The sequence below is a fragment of the Hippopotamus amphibius genome, chromosome 12 (assembly GCF_030028045.1).
Source record: "Hippopotamus amphibius kiboko isolate mHipAmp2 chromosome 12, mHipAmp2.hap2, whole genome shotgun sequence".
Classification (NCBI taxonomy): Eukaryota; Metazoa; Chordata; class Mammalia; order Artiodactyla; family Hippopotamidae; genus Hippopotamus; species Hippopotamus amphibius.
In genome coordinates this window covers 95892090-95909602 of record NC_080197.1, presented here as the reverse complement: position 1 = coordinate 95909602, position 17513 = coordinate 95892090, and the positions used below count along the sequence as shown (strand labels likewise).

The following is a 17513-nucleotide window of genomic DNA, read 5'->3' as shown; positions in this document are numbered from 1 at the left end:
TGATTCCTCCAATTATGTTCTTCTTTCTGAAGATTGTTTTGGCTCTTCAGGTCTTTTCTGTTTCCATACAAATTTTAAAATTATTTGTTCTTGTTCTGTGAAAAATGCCATTGGTGTTTTAATAGGGATTGCATTGAATATATAGATTGCCTTGGGTAGTATGGTCATTTTAACAATATTAATTCTTCCAGTTTATGAACACAGTATATCTTTTCATTGGTTTGTGTCATCTTCAGTTTCTTTCATCAGAGTCTTAAAGTCTTATTAGTATGGGTCTTTTATTTGCTTAGGTGGGTTTATTCCTTGTTATTTTATTCCTTTTGATACAATTATTAATGGGATTGTTTCCTTAATTTCACTTTCTTGTTGTTTGTTATTAGTGTATAGAAATGCATCAAATTTCTGTATCCTGAAACTTTAGTGAATTCATTGGTGAGCTCTGTTAGTTTTCTGGGAGCAACTTTAGGATTTTCTGTGTATCATGTTTCTATGTATCATATTTTCATGTCATCTGCAAACAATGACAGCTTTACTTCTTACTTTCCAACTTGGATTCCATTTATTTCTTTTTCTTGTCTGATAGCTGTGCCTAGGACTTCCAATATTATGTTGAATAGAAGTGGCAAGAGTGGGCATCCTTGTCTTGTTCCTGATCTTGGAGGAAATACTTACAGCTTTTCACAATGATGTTAGCTATGTGCTTGTCATATATGGCCTATATTCTGTTGATATATGTTCCCTCTATGCCCACTTTCTGGAACATTTTTATCATAAATTGTTGAATTTTGTCAAAAGCCTTTTCTGTCTCTATTGAGATGGTCATATGATTTTTATTCTTCAGTTTGTTAATGTGGTGTATCATATTGCTTGATTTGTGGGTGTTGAAAAATCGTCGCATTGCTGGATTAAAGCCTACTTGACCATAATATGTGATCCTTTTAATATATTGTTGGATTTGGTTGGCTAATATTTTGAAGATTTTCACATATATGTTTATCGGTAATATTGGCCTGTAATTTTCTTTTTTCTGTGTTTTCTTTGTCTGGTTTTAGTTATGAGGTGATGCTGGTCTCATAGAATGAATTCAGGAGCATTCCTTCCTCTATAATATTCTGAAATATTTTAAGAAGGATAGAAGTTAACTCTTCTCTAAATGTTTGGTAGAATTCATCTGTGAAGTTCTCTGGTCCTAGACTTTTCAGTGGAACTTTTTCATTACTGGTTCAGTTTCATTCAGTGGGACTTTTTCATTACTGGTTCAGTTTCATTACTGGTAATTGGTCTGTCCATATTTTATATTTCTTTCTGGTTCAGTATTGTAGGATTGTACATTTCTATGAATTTGTCCATTTCTTCTAGGTCATCCATTTTTTGGCATATTGTTGTTCATAGTAATCTCTTATGATTCTTTGTATTTCTCTGGTTTTGTTTGTAACTTTTTTCTTTTCTGATTTTACTGATTTGAGCCCTCTTCCTTTTTTTCTTGATGAGTCTTCCTAAAGATGTATCAAGTTTGTTCATCTTTTCAAAGAATCAGTTCTTAGTTTCATTGATCTTTTCTATTGATTTTTTAGTCTCTATTTCATTTATTTCTGCTCTGATGTTTGTGATATCTTTCCTTGTACTAACTTTGGGTTTTGTTTGTTCTTCTTTTTCTAGTTCCTTTAGGTGAAAAGTTAGCTTGTTTATTTGAGAATTTTCATGTTTCTGAACTAAACTTGTATCACTATAAATTTCCTTCTTTAAAGTGCTTCAACTGTATCCCATAGATTTGGATCGTTGTGTTTCATTTTCATTTGTCTGCAGTTGTTTTTTATTTCCTTTGATTTCTTCAGTGACCCACGTTGTTTAGTAGCATATTATTAGCCTTCATGTGTTTGTGTATTTTGCAGTTTTATCTTATAGTTGATTTTTAGTCTCGTGGCACTGTGGTCAGAAAAACTATTTGATGTGATTTCAATTTCCTTAAATTTATTGAGGCTTGTTTTGTGGCCTAGCATGTGATCTATCCTTGAGAATGTTACGTGTGTACTTGAAAAGAATATGTATTCTACTGCTTTTGGATGGAATGTTTTTTGTGTGTATATAATATATATAAGTTCATCTGGTATAATGTGTTATTTAAGGCCAGCATTTCCTTATTGATTTTCTGTCAGGATGATCTATCCATTGATGGAATGGGGTTTTAAGGTCCTCAGCTATTATTATGTTACTGTTGATTTCTCCCTTCATGTCTGTTAATATTTCCTTTATGTATTTAGGTGCTCCTATGTTGGGTGCATATATATTAATAATTGTTATATATTTTTGGATTGCTCCCTTGATCATTATGTTATGTCCTTCTTTGTGCCCTGTAACAGTCTTTGGTTTTAAATCTGTTTTTCTGATATAAGTATTGCTACACTAGCTTTTTTTTTCATTTCCATTTGTGCAAAATACCTTTTTCTGTCTCCAAACTGTCAGTCTGTGTTATATCTGAATTGAGTCTCTTGTAGGCAGCATATATACAAGTCTTATTTCTGTATCCATTCTACCACTCTGTGTCTTTTGATTGAGACATTTAGTCCTATTACATTTAAAATAGTTATTGATATGTATGTTCTTTTTGCCACTTTGTTAATTGTTTTGGGTCTCTTTATGTAAGTTTGTTTTGTTCCTTTCTTCTTTTGTTCTTTTCTTTTGTGATTTGATGAAATCTCTTTTTTTCTTTTCAGCTGCGTTGGGTTTTGTTGCTGTGCATGGGCTTTCTCTAGTTGTGGTGAGTGGGGCTACTCTTTGTTGCAGTGTGTGGGCTTCTCAGTGAGGTGGCTTCTTGTTGCAGGGCACAGGCTCTAGGCACACAGGCTTCGGTAGTTGCAAACACGGGCTCAGTAGTTGTGGCACACAGGCTTAGTTACTCTGTGGCAAATGGGCACTACCCAGGCCAGGGATCAAACCCATGTCCCCTACATTGGAAGGCAGATTTTTTTTCTTTTTTTTCAAATCTTTATTGGAGTATAATTGCTTTACACTGTTGTGCCAGTTTCCACTGTATAATAAAGTGAATCAGCTGTATTTATACATATATCCCCATATCCCCTCCCTCTTGAGCCTCCCTCCCACTCTCCCTCTCCCACCCCTCTAGGTTGTCACCAAGCATCAAGTTGGTCTTGCTGTGCTATGCAGCAGCTTCCCACTAGCCATCCATTTTACATTTGGTAGTGTACATGTGTCAGTGCTATTCTCTCACTTTATCATAGTTTCCCCTTCTGCCCCTGGGTCATCAAGTGTGTTCTCTACGTCTGTGTCTTTATTCTTGCCATGCTACAAGGTTCATCAGTACCATTTTTTTAGATTCCAGTTATGCATTAGCATACAGTATTTGTTTTTCTCTTTCTGACTGACTTCACTCTGTATGACAGACTCTAGGTCCATCCACCTCACTACAAAAAACTCAGTTTCATTCCTTTTTATGTTTGAGTAGTATTCCGTTGTATATACATGCCACGTCTTCTTTTATCCATTCATCTGTTGATGGACATTTAGGTTGCTTCCATGTCCTGGCTATTGTAAATAGTGCTGCAGTGAACACTGTGGCACACATATCTTTCTGAACTATGGTTTTCTCTGGGTATACGCCCAATAGTGGGATTGCTGGGTCATATGGTAGTTCTATTTTTAGTTTTTTAAGGAATCACCACACTATTTTCCATAGTGGCTGTATCAATTTACATTCCCACCAACAGTGCAGGAGCGTTCCCTTTTCTCCACAGCCTCTCCAGCATTTATTGTTTCTAGATTTTGGTCAGGGAACCAAGACACTGCAGGTTGCTCATCCTGACTATAAAGGGGATTTAAAAAAAAGATTAACAAAGCCCCAGACAAATGGTAAACAGTTAAATCAAACTAACAATAACAGAAACAAGGAAACACACACATACACAGAAAAGAAACAAAAACAGAACCAAACAGAAAGCAAGAGAACAACCAGATATACAAAAGAACCCCAGAATGAAATCAAACAATTGAAAAGAAAACTAACAAAAATACAAAACCAAAGAAACAAAACCAAAACAGTGTGCCAACTGAAGAATGAAGCAAAGAAGCAAAACAAATTGACAAAAATTATAAAAAATAAGAGAGAGAGAAGGGGGAAAGAAGACAGAAGAACAGAAGAGCAACGTAGAAATAGAAATATAAAAAAATAAAATAAAGACTATAGTAAAGAAAAGAAAAAAATAAAGACAACATAAGCACAGAGAAATGGTGAAAACAAAATCAAAGAAAAACAGAAACAAGGAAACACACACTCACACAAAAGAAGCAAAAACAGAAACAAATAAAAGAGAACAACCAGATAAACAGAAGACCCCCAAAATAAAATCAAACAATTAGAATCAGAACTAAGTAAAACACAAAACCTAAAAACAAAACCAAAGCAGGATGCCAGCTGAAGAATAAAGCCAGTAAACAGAACAAACCAATAAAAATGATTAAAAATAAAATAAGATAAAATAAAAGGGAAAAAACACAGAGCAACAGAAAATCAAAGTAGAAATGGAAATGTATAGAAAAATAAAAAATATATTTAAAAAGAGAAGAAGAAAGGGAAAAGAGCGCAGAAAAACAGAAATGCCAACTAAAATAGAAATATATTAAAAAATAAAAAATATGTTATAAAACACAAAGATTCCAAAGGACTAAAATTTAAAAAAAGCAAATACTAGAACAACAACAAACAAACAAAAACAAAAGCAAAAGCCAGAACCAACAACAGAATGAATCAGAACATAATAAAATTAATAGTCATAATTATGTTTCCTTGGGGTCTCAGCTGTAAGTGTCCTTCCATACATCTTGAGCCACAGGCCACCTCCACCTCCCCAAGCGCCCCTCCTCTGACTCTGGGTTGGTCTCTGGACCTGCTGTGGGCCCAGTGGGGCTACTCAGATTCTGATTTGACCCAATACCTATGTGTGCCTGCCCCCAAAGTCCACAGCTGCCACAATGAGACATTTTTCATTTGTGGGAACACTCATTGTCTACTCAGATATTCCATAGATTCAGGGTGTACCTAGCTGATCGCAGGGATTTAATCTGCAGCTTGCACAGCTGATGGAAAGATTTTCGATCCTCTTCCTTAGTCCGCTCATCCCTGGGGTTCAGCTTTGGTTTTATCCCCACCTCTGCATGTGGTCTACCTACAGGAGTCTGGTCCTGAGGCTGCCTTGAAGCTCTTGCATCTGCCTCAGTGAGGACAGGACACAGAGGTGTTATGACTGCTTGGATCACGGGAGCCCTGGTAACAACAAATGCACAGGAAAGGCGGTGGCCACAGGCCCAAGAGATATGGTCCTAGTGAGGGCCTTTTCTCAGCAGGCAGATTCTTAACCACTGCGCCACCAGGGAAGTCCTGATGAATATCTTTAGTGTTACGTTTAAATTCCTTTTTCTTTTGTTTGTCTGTGTCTATTATAGGTTTTTGGTTTGGTTACTATGAGGTTTATGTGTAGAAATCTGTATATATACATGTGTGTATATATATGTGTATGTGTGTGTATATATATATAATTGCTTTAAGTTGCTGATCTCTTAATTTCAAATACATTTTAACAACCCTACATTTGTATTCTCCTCCCCTCTCAATTACTGTTTTTGATATTGTATTTTACATCTAATTGTTTTGCATGTCTCCTAACTGCTTATTGTGAATATCCATGACCTTACTACTTTCTGTGTGTGGATGATTTCCTAGCTTTATTACATGTTTGCCCTTACTGATGAGATTTTTCCTTTCATGATTTTCATTTTTCTTGTTGTGGCCTTTTCTTTATCACTTAGAGAAGTTCCTTTAACATTTCTGGTAAGGCTGGTTTGGTTGTGCTGAACTCTTTTAGCTTCTGCTTATCTGTGAAGCTTTTGATCTCTCCATCAAATCTGAATGAGAGCCTTGCTAGGTAGAGTATTCTTGGTTTTAGGTTTTTCCCTTTCATCACTTTAAATATATTGTGCCACTCCTTTCTGGCCTACAAAGTTTCTGCTAAAAAATCAGCTGATAGCCTTATGGGAATTCCCTTGTATGTTATTTGTTGTTTTCCCTTTGCTGCTTTTAATATTATCTCCACATCTTTAATTTTTGTCATTTTAATTACAATGTATCTTGCTGTGTTCATCTTTGAGTTAATCCTATATGGGACTCTGTGCTTCCTGAGCTTAGATATCTATTTCTCAGGTTAGGGAATTTTTCATCTGTTATGTCTTCTATTATGTTCTCAGCCCCTTTCTCGCTCTCTTTTCTTCTGGGACTCCTATAAAGTAAATATTAGTGAGCTTGATGTTGTCCCAGAGGTCTCTTAAACAGTCCTCATTTCTTTCTTTTTTTTTTTTTTTTTTTCTGTTCGGCATCAGTGATTTCCACTACTCTCTCTTCCAGGTTATTGGTCCATTCATTTGTATCATTTAGTCTATTGTTGATTCCTCCTAGTATATCTTTCATTTCAGTTATAGTATTCTTGATCTCTGTTTGATTGTTCTTTATATTTCCTATCTCTTTGTTAAAACTCGTAACTTCTTGCTCTGTGCATCAGTTCTTCTCCTGAGTTCCCTGATCGTCTTTATGGTCACTACTCTGGACTCTTTCTCGGATTGATTGCCTATCTGCACTTCACATAGTTCTTCTTCTGGGGTTTTATCTTGTTCCTTCCTTTGAAATATGTTCCTCTGTCTCCTCATTTTTCCAAAATGCTTTTTTTTTTTAAAATCTAAATTTATCTGGTATAAGTTGGTTACATTTCCTGAGCTTGAAGAAGAGGCCTTTTGTAGAAGACATCCTGTGTATCCCAGCAGTGAATTCCCCTCTCATCCCCAGAGCTATATGCTCTATGGGTTTCCCCATGAGGGCTGCGAGGGTCTTTTTGTTGCAGCTGACTGACTACATGGGCAGTCTGCCAAATTTGGTTGGCCACTTGTCCATTTGGTTGCTAGGTTTCACCTGTGTGGAGGCTGCTGGCCTCTGGTTTGTGGTACTGGGTTACCAGGCATCTGGCTTTGGAACTCTGGCGGGCACTGGGGCCAGTGCTGGGTTACCGGTGGGTGAAGTCAGGGCCCAGAAGACCGAGGGGCTGTTGCTTGCCCACTGGTGGGTAAAGCCAGGTCCTAGGGCTAGTGCTGGCCTACTGGAAGGCAGAGCCAAGTCCTGGATTCATGTTGCAGAGCTAATGGGTCCTGGAGCAGGTGTCAGACTGTTGGTGGGTGGAGCCAGTTTCTGAAACAATTGGCTGTGGGGCCCAGGGTATCTTGAAGCCTGTGTTGGCCTGCCAGTATCTGTGTCCCCAGGGTGAGCTGCAGTTACCTCCTGCCTCTCCAGGAAACACTCCAAGACCAGCAGGTAGATCCAGCACCTGACCCTGGATTCTGCCAAATCACTGCTTCTGCCTTGGGTTCCAGACTGTGTGATATATTGTGTGTGCCCGTTAGGTGTGAATTTTCTATTTCCCTCAGCCCTCTGGGACTCTTGAAAGGAAGCCCCACTGCCCTTCAAAACCAAATGCTCTGGGGGCTCATCTTCCTGGTGCAGGACTCCTGAGTTAGAGAGCTCGAAGTGGGGTTCAAACTTCTCACTCCTTTGGGAAAGCCTCTGCAGTTGTAATTATTCTCCCATTTGTGAAGTGCCTACCTGGGGCATGGGATTTGACTGTATCGTGACTCTCTCCCTTCTACCTCTCTCATTTTGGTTCCTTCTTTATGTCTTTGGTTGTAGAAGATCTTTTCTGGTAGGTTCTGGCCTTTTTCATCTATGGTTGTTCAGCAGGTTGATATGCCTGTGAGAGGAGGTGAGCTCAGGGTCTTTCTACTCCACTATCTTGCACATTTTCCCTCTGGATAACTTTTATTAACTATTCATTGTAGAAAACAAGCATCAGGCATCAAGTCCTCTCTAGATTTGTTAATCATACAGAAAAGTTAGTTATACCAATTTCAAGTAGAATAAAATAAAATATAAACCTTGTTCCAATTTGTTTCAGTTTTTTAAGTTGTATTTTAACCAAATCATTGCAGTTTGTTTTTATTTATTATATTCCTCAGTGAGAAGCAATGTAGGTTTTGGATAAGAGCATAGATTGTTCAGATATTGGCTTTGCCATGTATTCATTATGTGAACTTGGCAAGAACATCTCAAATTTTGAGTCCTCTCTAACCTGAGGATGGTAATGTACTCTATCTCAAAGGGATGCCTTGGAAGACTAAAGAAGAAAAGGTAATATCATGAGCTTAACATGAGGTCTAGCACTTGGTAAACTTTCAATAAATATTAAATACTTATCATGATTATTGTTAGCTTTAAGTCAGAAATCTTTATCTCAGGGAATATCCTAGTTTCTCAACATCCATCTGGTTGCCCAAGACTGAAAGTTGGGAATAAGCCTTCATTCATCTGTCCTTAACTCTCTTTATCCACTTGATGCTCTTCTTAATTGACTCTCAAATACTTGTACTTCTCACTGTTTGATTGCTGCTGCCACGGGCCAAGCTGTCATGTACCATCAACTCCATGTTAGCAACAGCAGAGAGTCCTCAGCTTCTGATTGTCCTCCCTTCAGTCCGTTCTCGACCCTGCAGATGGAGGGACTGTTCTAAAATGCAAATCAAACTGATGTCACTCTCTTGCTTAAAACTGATCAGTGGCATTCCAGTGTCCTTTGCGTGAAGTCCAGGTTCCTTAAGATAATTTACCAGGCCCTTCATGATTTAGTCCTTGCTTATCTCTGTGGATTCATAGTTTGCCCTCTGTGCCTTGCGAAAGTGAATTTGTCTCAGTTCTTGAAGACAGCCTGCTGCCTTTCACCCCAGCCTTGCATGCGGTTCTCTGTTTTCCTGCATGACTGCTATGCCTCTTGCCTGTTTTAGTCCAAATGTCACTTTCTCTGGTGGCTCTCTGATACCACCTGTGGTGATTAGGTGCCTTAGGTGTTTTGTTTTTTCCATTGTATCTGTTATTTCCCTTCACAATAGCTATCACAGAATTTTATAAACGTATTTTCAAATATAATTTTCTTAATACCACTAGACTTACTGGTTCTCAGTTGGTTGCACATTAGAAACCGCTAGGTAGCTGAAAATAATCTGATGCCCAAGACCTACCTCAGAGCAATTAAAGCAAATGAATTAAGCCTGAGGTGGGTCCTAGGCTTCAATATACATGCATACATATATATAAACATATATATATATATATATACACAAATATGTATATCTGCTCTCAAGAAATTCTAAAGTGTAGTCAGGGCTCAGATACACTGCTGTGTATTGTAAGTTCTCATGCATGAGGATTTTTCTGTCTTTTCCATGGATTTGTTTCCTGGCATATGGTAAATATTTGGATGAATTTATTCTCATTCTGTAATTTCCATTTTTAATGAACTTGTACCACCCTAAAAATATTAAAGAGAAAGGGCCCCCAATTCTTTTATTTCACAGAGCATATTATAAGGTTATGGTATCAATCAACCCCCTAAAATTCCCTTTAAGATTTGGCGTATAGTTGCTTTACTAGATAGAGTGGACATATATATCAGGCTCTCAAAGATGTTCATTTCCCAAAAGAGATTAGGACCCAGTTTCATAGACACTTGGAAATATTTGCTTCTTCTCAGAAGTTGTCTCCTGCTGTCTACATCTCTCTCCCGTTAAGCAGATATCATGGTAAAGGGACAGTCTAATGTCAGGGACACTGGATTAATAAATACGTTTTATATTTAGTAAGGTCTATAATATTACAGCTACATCAGTTGGTGGGGAGGGAATGGTTGGTCTATTTCGATCAGTCAGGGAAGAATTCTAGAGGAGCTGACATTTAAGTTAAGCCTCAGAGACTAACCAGGAGTTCGCCATGCAGGTGGGGCCTTTGCTAGCCAGTCTGTTTGCAAAATGTGTGAAATGCCAAATATTCTAGATTGGAAGGTAGATGTTTAAAAATGTTTGTCATTTTCCTTTATTTTCAAAGAGGTAAAATGATAGTTTACTTTCTATTTATGTTTGGAAGAAGATGCAGATTTTTTTATCCATACCTTGACTGGCTTGTGTTGAGGCAACGATATCTTTTCATATTTGAAGTCTATGCCACTAAAGTTGATTTTAAGATCTTATGTTTTATAACTCTAGGTGTAAACAGGTAACTCTTAATTTCTTAATCATTCTTGACAATAAGGGTTTTATTGCCGTATTATAAAGTTACAGATATTATGATGATTTTTTTGGAAGTCAAGATACTTTGCATATTTGAACGATATAATATTCTATAAAGAACCAGATAAAACTGTAATTAAAATTTAAATGAGAAACAAGCAAAATAATTTTTATTTTATTATCGAGAAAAATATGAAGTAACCAAAAATAGGTGAAGTATCAAAGTATTCTGTTCAGAATGGTTAGGGGATAATATGAAATAATTGCCAAATACTCTAGCATGTTTCTTTTTCAAAATAGTGTTAATCCTTTATATGCATTAAGGACTAACATAAGGTTGTATTACATTTCGAAACAGTAGAAAAACTAAGTGACATTCTTTTTTTTCCGCCTAGGTTTTCTTATGCATCTTTCAGTGATTCCAACATCATAGCGGTGGTGGTAGACACAGCTCTTTATGTTGCTAAGAAAGATAGCCCATTTGTGGAAGTGTGGGACAAGAAGACTGAAAAACTCTGTGAACTGATAGACTGTGTGCACTTTTTAAAGTAAATTAATGTTTTTTTTTTAAATTTTTTATTTTATTGTGAGAAGAATACTATGAGACCCTACCCTCTTAAGAAACTTTTAAGTGTAAACTATGTTGTTGACTGTAGTAGGTACAGTGTCATTGATTCTTTACTGCATGCCTGTAAGAGCTGTCCTTACACTTCAGATTTCACAGAGGGAGGAAGCATGGCTTATTTTTCTTTCTTTCTACTTCTAAATAGGAAAATGTAAAAAAAACAAACCCTCAGAAACAAAATTGTTAATGCTTTTTGGCACCATCTGTTGGTATCCAGCAAATTTCATTTTTGAAAAAAAATAGGAATATAATATAGTTTTCAAGGTATTTCAAAGAGAAAGTCACAAAACAATAGAAAATATGGGTGAAAAAATGTACTGGATTGACCAGTGCACTAAAGAGGGAGGATCAAGATGCCAGACTGAGAATGCAGTGCTTAGTCTGATACAGCATGGAGGAGACTTGTGTGCTGCTGCCGGCACTCAGGACCATGGCCAGCCTTATTTGCTAGCGACTTTATAGTTTTTTTTTGTTTTGCTTTTACTGTATAGGTTTTTTATCTGCTGAAGAACATTTAGATTATGTACTTTGTTTATAAAATGAGATCTCAAAATTTACTTTCCTAACACCTTCTCTGGATGGTGAGGAGATTTATGTTCAGAACTGACAGTTCTGCCTGGTAAAGGGTCCCTTACTTCCTGGAGTTCTAAAATTATTAGGATTCTTTTACTTCTGGATGCCTCATTTTTGTCATGAATTATTCATTAGCTCAGGGAACAATTCAGTGGTTTGTATTCATATCTTTTACATTTTGATGACTATCATTTTATTCTCCTTTATAACTTTTAGACTTCAATAAGAAGCTTTGGAAACTAACTTTTTTTTTTCCTTCATATTGGGCACCTTTGTCCTTTTTCTTTTTTGCTGGGTTACATAGGCTTGTTATTTATAAAAATTGTATGCATCTTATTTATTTCAGAATTTGTTGACGTTAAGAGGCAATTGTGTTATCTTTGATAATTTATGCTTTAAGTAGCGAAATGTGGCTCTTTGACATTCTGTATTTGGCAAAATTAGTTTTGTGCAATTTTAATGATATGTAGTGTATACTGTCATATATTCATAATTTAAAATGGTGTCTATGTGTGTGTATGTGTGCGTACACATATGTCTCTCTGCATACATATATATAGAGAGAGATGTTTCTATTTTTGAAAAAAATATTAATGCGTACTTTCTTTATGGTTTTAGGGAGGAACTGGTCAAAGTAAACAAGGAATTGAAGCACAAAATGTCTTATTCTGGGAGAGTGAAAACTCTCTGCCTCCAGAAGAACACTGCTCTCTGGATAGGCACTGGAGGAGGCCATATCTTACTCCTTGATCTTTCAACTCGCCGAATTATACGGATAATTCACAACTTTTGTGATTCTGTTAGAGTCATGATGACCGCACAGTTAGGCAAGTTTCTTTCCTTCAGATGTTTTTTCATATTCTCTAAGACAATAACAATATGTTTTTATTTTAAACTTAAGTTTCCACTTCACTTTCCAATGTCATATGAGGTGTCTCAGAAGTTCACAGTGAAATTTTGCAGGATGTATTTTGAATAGAGCCCTTAAAAACATGGAGGGAGTAGATGTTTTTAGTCCCATAAGAGAACCAGATTATTGCATGGGAAGATTAAATTTGGGGCTTACTTTCTCTTTTTTCTTTATAATTGAGGGAAAGATATATAATGTTGAGTATTTTTAACTTTTTGACCAAAGAAATTAAAGCAGATGTTTATTTTGATCATAGTTTAAGCTTCCTACTCTTGTTAAAGAATCTTATTTAGTTTTTCATTCTATAAACAAGTTTATATTCTTGTTAGCAATATATGCTGAACGTCACAATCTACAAATATTGATAACTCGTAATGTTTTACTCAAGCTTTTTTGCTTTTTCTTGGTCCTACTTTTCTACTTAAGTATGAAGAAATCATGATAGCACAAGAAATCATGATACACTTAACTGTCTTCTTGTGACTAATTGTCAATATTTGCTTTAGGGAATGACTTAGCATATATACAGAGTTGATCACAAAAATGGGGTTAAGTTCTGCAAAATTAGAGTTTATGTAACTTTAGCAAAGGAGAAATAAAATATTAAAAAGGGTGAAGAGAATACGTAAATTCCTTTTACAGGAATATATTAAGGAGAGACGAGTGTTTTTCCTCAGCCTCCCCCATGTTCCATGAGTAGAAGTCCGAGTTGCACAGGGGTTAGCATTGGGTGCTCCTAGTGACTGGTGACTGCTAGGACACACGTCCATACCAGCAAAGTAGTACGTGTGCAGGGGGTTGTCTCTCTGGTCTTCCTCACCACGGTGGTTGTATCCTTTAATTTAATTTGTATGTACTTTGGGATCCAAATGGTTGTTCATTGCTGTCATCATAGTGAGATTTCAATGAGTTTAATTGATTTGTGTAAGTAATTTAAACACTTACTCTACAGTGTACGGCAGGATCCGGCTTCACCCCAGCTCTCTAGCCCTTGTCATCTGCCATCTTCCTCTCTGCTCTTTCTGGTCGAGAAGGAAGTTCAGTCCCTCTTAAATACCATGCCTCACCCTACCTCAGGGTTTTGTGTGTTCTGTTTCATTCTTTTGCCTAGTTGACTTAGTTACTAGTTAGTAACGGATCTCCTCACTAGACCATAATCCATGTGGGTTGGGTCTGCTTGTGTTTGTTCCCCTTTATTCCAGGGCCCAGCTTAGGGCCTAGTACGTAGAGGCTTTTGATGAATAAATGTTGAATAAATTACTGAATGTCTTGAGAATAAAGTGTGGTTATGTGACAGGGTATCAGTATATTATCTGTCCACGCAACTCTCCATCCAGATGCTTCACATTTGACCAGTGCCTTATAGTATCCATAACACTTTTGCACACACTATCTTTTTGATATATAACTTTGGGTGGTGGGGTGATGTATAAATATTGAACCCATTTCACAGAAAGGTTAAGCTGTTTTCTCAGATTCACACAATTAATAAGAGTTATATAACAAGGAGTAGATCACAAATTTTCTAACTTTAAAAGAATTGCTGGTCATCTTGGAGAGTTTTTTAATTCAATATGGTTGAGGGATCTCCTAAATAGTGGAATTGTAAGTTAAGTTCCAACGTTTTTGTGTCTTAAAATATGAGCAGTTTTACTCTTTAAAGTCCAACTTATTATACTGTTTTAACAGAAAACTTTTATTTTTTGATAAAGGAAGCCTTAAAAATGTCATGCTGGTTTTGGGGTATAATCGGAAAAGTCCTGAAGGTACACAACATCATAAAGGTAATGTTTAATAGGATACTGTATTCCAGGCAAAGTGCGGTGACACAGATGATTTTAACATATTATGTGTTTATACATTTACAGTAAATATTACATATGCTATAAAACTTTAGCATTTTTAATTGATAGCTTCTTTATAGTACAAATAATTTAGATATAAATCTTCAAAATTGTTTTAGTGATTTAGCAGTGTTAAGTATTTATATTTGAAGTGACAGAGATATCGACCACTGTAAAATGAGAATTAGCTCAAACCTAAACTAAGTGTGGATATTTTTCCTTACATCTTACCTGTATGCATAGGAAGTCCGATTTTGAACAGTGCTTTAAAAAGCTTTATTTCTTTCAGAACATGAAATGTTATAGGTTAGTTCTATAGTGTATTTTAAACATTTTCCAAATGTAATTTCTTATAAATGGCAATAATTTAGTACATTGTTTATATATACACATATATATATGCACACACACACATTTGTCCAAGGCAACTAAATATAAATGAACACAATTAAAATAAAATAAAAATGTCTCATGGCAGATCTTTGAAACATGGTTTGTTTTTTGATTTTCTAGAGATACAGTCTTGCTTGTCTGTTTGGGACATCAATCTTCCACATGAAGTGCAGAATTTAGAAAAACATATTGAGGTGAGAAAAGAATTAGCTGAAAAAATGAGAAGAATATCTGTCGAATAAGAGGGATCTTGGAAATCTGTCTTTGGATGGGAAAATTATTATCTTCTCTGTAAATATTCTTTAAAAAATGTTTACATGTAAAAGGGTGTTTCCACTACTTGCTGTTTGCTAATGTTTATGTGAAGGAATGTTTATAGGTTTTATTTTGTAAAAATGTATAAAATTGTTACCAGTGAAAATATATTTTAAAGAACTATTTAAAATGTAATATTTCTTATGTATCCTAATTAATTTTGTGGATTAAGTAATGAAAGGAAATCTAAAAAGTACTTAATTGCAGTACTCATACTGAAATTTACAAAGTGGATAATTTTTGTTTTGTTACTCATAATGAAGGTAAACTTTATTTTGCATTCTGTGATTAAGACAGGTCTCTTGCTAGGTTACTTTCTAGATAGTCTGCAAAGTAGAATAAAAATATTAGAACAGTTTTGCATATTATACATTCCTTCTTAGATTGCTTTTAAATGCAGTTATCATATACACTTGTAAATAGTGAATTTGAACTAATAAAGCCTTTTTGGGGGACGCGAGTTCTTTTTGTTACTGAAGCAAGCAGTGCATCTCATACAACTTCACTTTATCTAAAAGAAAATGCCACGAAACATGCTGATAAGAAACCAACATATTGTCAACATCCTCCTATCCAAGAAAGACATAGCCACTCTCTTTTCCTGTATTGCAGCTAGCTCTGTCTTTGAAAGTGGAAACCTGAAGTTTTATGATTGGTGTAAATAAAATGTTCAGTCCTTCAAGTGATATTTTTTTGTTTTAATTTTGATTCTGCGTGCTAAACCAGACCACTGGCTACTTGTTCCTAACCTTCTTCACTCCAAATGTTTCCACTCATCTTTTTCCTGAACTTATGACCCTGAAAATTCTACATCATTCAGGTAGAAACAGGATTATAGAATTCTACAACTCCCACCAAGACCGTGGGGACAAGAATGTAACATTCCAGTTTGCTGAAGAAGAAAGGATGGTGGATACCTGTTAACCTAGTCTTCTAAATTATACTTAAATTGTTTAAATAAATTCCCGTGGTAGGAGTATCAGGGCCAAGTACCTAGGTAACAATTTAAGTGTCATTTCTGCTTTAAGAAAAAATATTTTTGGTAAATCTTTTGGCCCTGGCTAATATTTATTATTTCAAACAATTCCGTTTATGATAGGATAACTAGCCCATTTACTATTCTCAAAACTGAGATTTTTATTATATGAAGACTTTAAATTTCTTTGTATTACAGGTAACTAATAAATTCTTAACCCTGGAAGAGTTTTCATTTTTCAGAGAACCTATATTTTAATTTGTTGTGTAGTTAAAAAAAAAGTCAGAAATAATGGAGCTGTTTGTTCCTGTGATATTTCTCATTGTTACTTTGTATTTATTATGCCTTTTCTTTTAACAAAAGACTATTATGGAGAAATATGTAAATGGACATTGTTTTTAAATGAAGTAATAAACATTTTTTAAAGCATGTTTGTGAATTTTAAAACTTTGTCATAGGGGACTTGGCTGGTGGTCCTCTGGTTAAAACTCTGCGCTTCCAACACTGGGGGCATGGGTTTGATCCCTGATCTGGGAACTAAGACCCCACATGCCACACGGTGCAGCCAAAAAAAAAAAAGAAAAAAGAAAAAAACCTTGCGATAATGTTTTGTTTTTCACATATAAATATGAATCCATCTAAACTTCAGATTAATCTGTGTATGTGACATTCCGCTATAGGAGTTGCTAACTGAAGTTTTCTCCTGGAGCTTTATTCAATTTTCTATAGTATGATTGGTTTTTAGGATCTCAGGATAAAAGTCACTGGGCGTAAGTTATTCCGTTTTCAAGTTCTCATAAGAATTTTCTTAAGAATTGTTCACTCTAGTACAGTACAAAAAATGACTTTAGAACAACTGATTTATTAAAATAGTCATTTAAAAATTTTTTCTGATTAGAACTCTAAAATGAATTGCTAATTGTTATCAAAACAAGTATTTATCTCAACAGAAAATATACTTTGGGGGCAGTTTAGATATAAAGAAAAGGGAGCCTCTGTAGATCTAATTCTGGCAAGCATTATTGGTTATGTGTGAACTATTTATTTTTCATCAAGACAGTAAGACATGTATTAAGGAAACAAAGCAGAAGTAGCAAAAAAGCTTGCCTTCTTGTCAGTTCCATTGCTGCTTACTGATTTACTTTTGTATCCTACGTTGGTCTAAATTCTGTTACAGCAAGGGGATTTCCTTGTGTCAGAAGGAAAGTGGGAGTTGCAAAGAGTTAGTTTTTTCTGCAACTACTGAAATAAACATATTAAGTGCAACTCTGTCAATGGTATTAACTATGGACATACTTAATTTTTTAATATGAAGATCAGTGTAATTGATAGGATTTATGATTTTTTCTCTTCCAATAAATTGCCCACAGCTGCCAATTTCCTGATGGTACATCCCTGTTCTGAGTTGGATAATTTTTTGTGCAGCAGAGCAGAGTGAGATTGCTCTTTTTGTTGCTGTTGCAGGGTGGGATAGGAGTGGGAGTAGAGAGCAGAGTTGAGGTTTGAAGATCATCTGATAAAAACTCTTCTGCCCTAGCACAGAATTATTTTGTTTATGTAACTTCCATGTATTACAATGAACCTCTCTCTGCGCCCCTCCCCTCCTACAATATGGGTTTTTAAAAAAATTATCTTTTTCATACCCACTGTGTCTGAGCTACATTACCGACTAGCACAATGCCCCTGGCACATAATTATATGTGGGAAACTGAA

The 17513-nt window shown here is 35.7% G+C and overlaps 1 protein-coding gene across 4 annotated transcripts in view; it reads left to right on the top strand.

The window, feature by feature from the left end:
• Positions 1–14776, top strand: part of LRRK2 (leucine rich repeat kinase 2) — a 146270-nt gene extending 131494 nt beyond the window's left edge. For all 4 annotated transcript variants that reach the window (XM_057701760.1, XM_057701758.1, XM_057701757.1 and 1 more), the window contains exons 48-51: positions 10560–10712; positions 11981–12189; positions 13985–14056; positions 14630–14776. In XM_057701760.1, coding sequence (XP_057557743.1) covers positions 10560–10712; positions 11981–12189; positions 13985–14056; positions 14630–14751 — 556 coding nt within the window. In that variant the 3' untranslated portion in view covers positions 14752–14776. The remainder of the gene's footprint in view (positions 1–10559; positions 10713–11980; positions 12190–13984; positions 14057–14629) is intronic.
• Positions 14777–17513: the final 2737 nt, after the last annotated feature.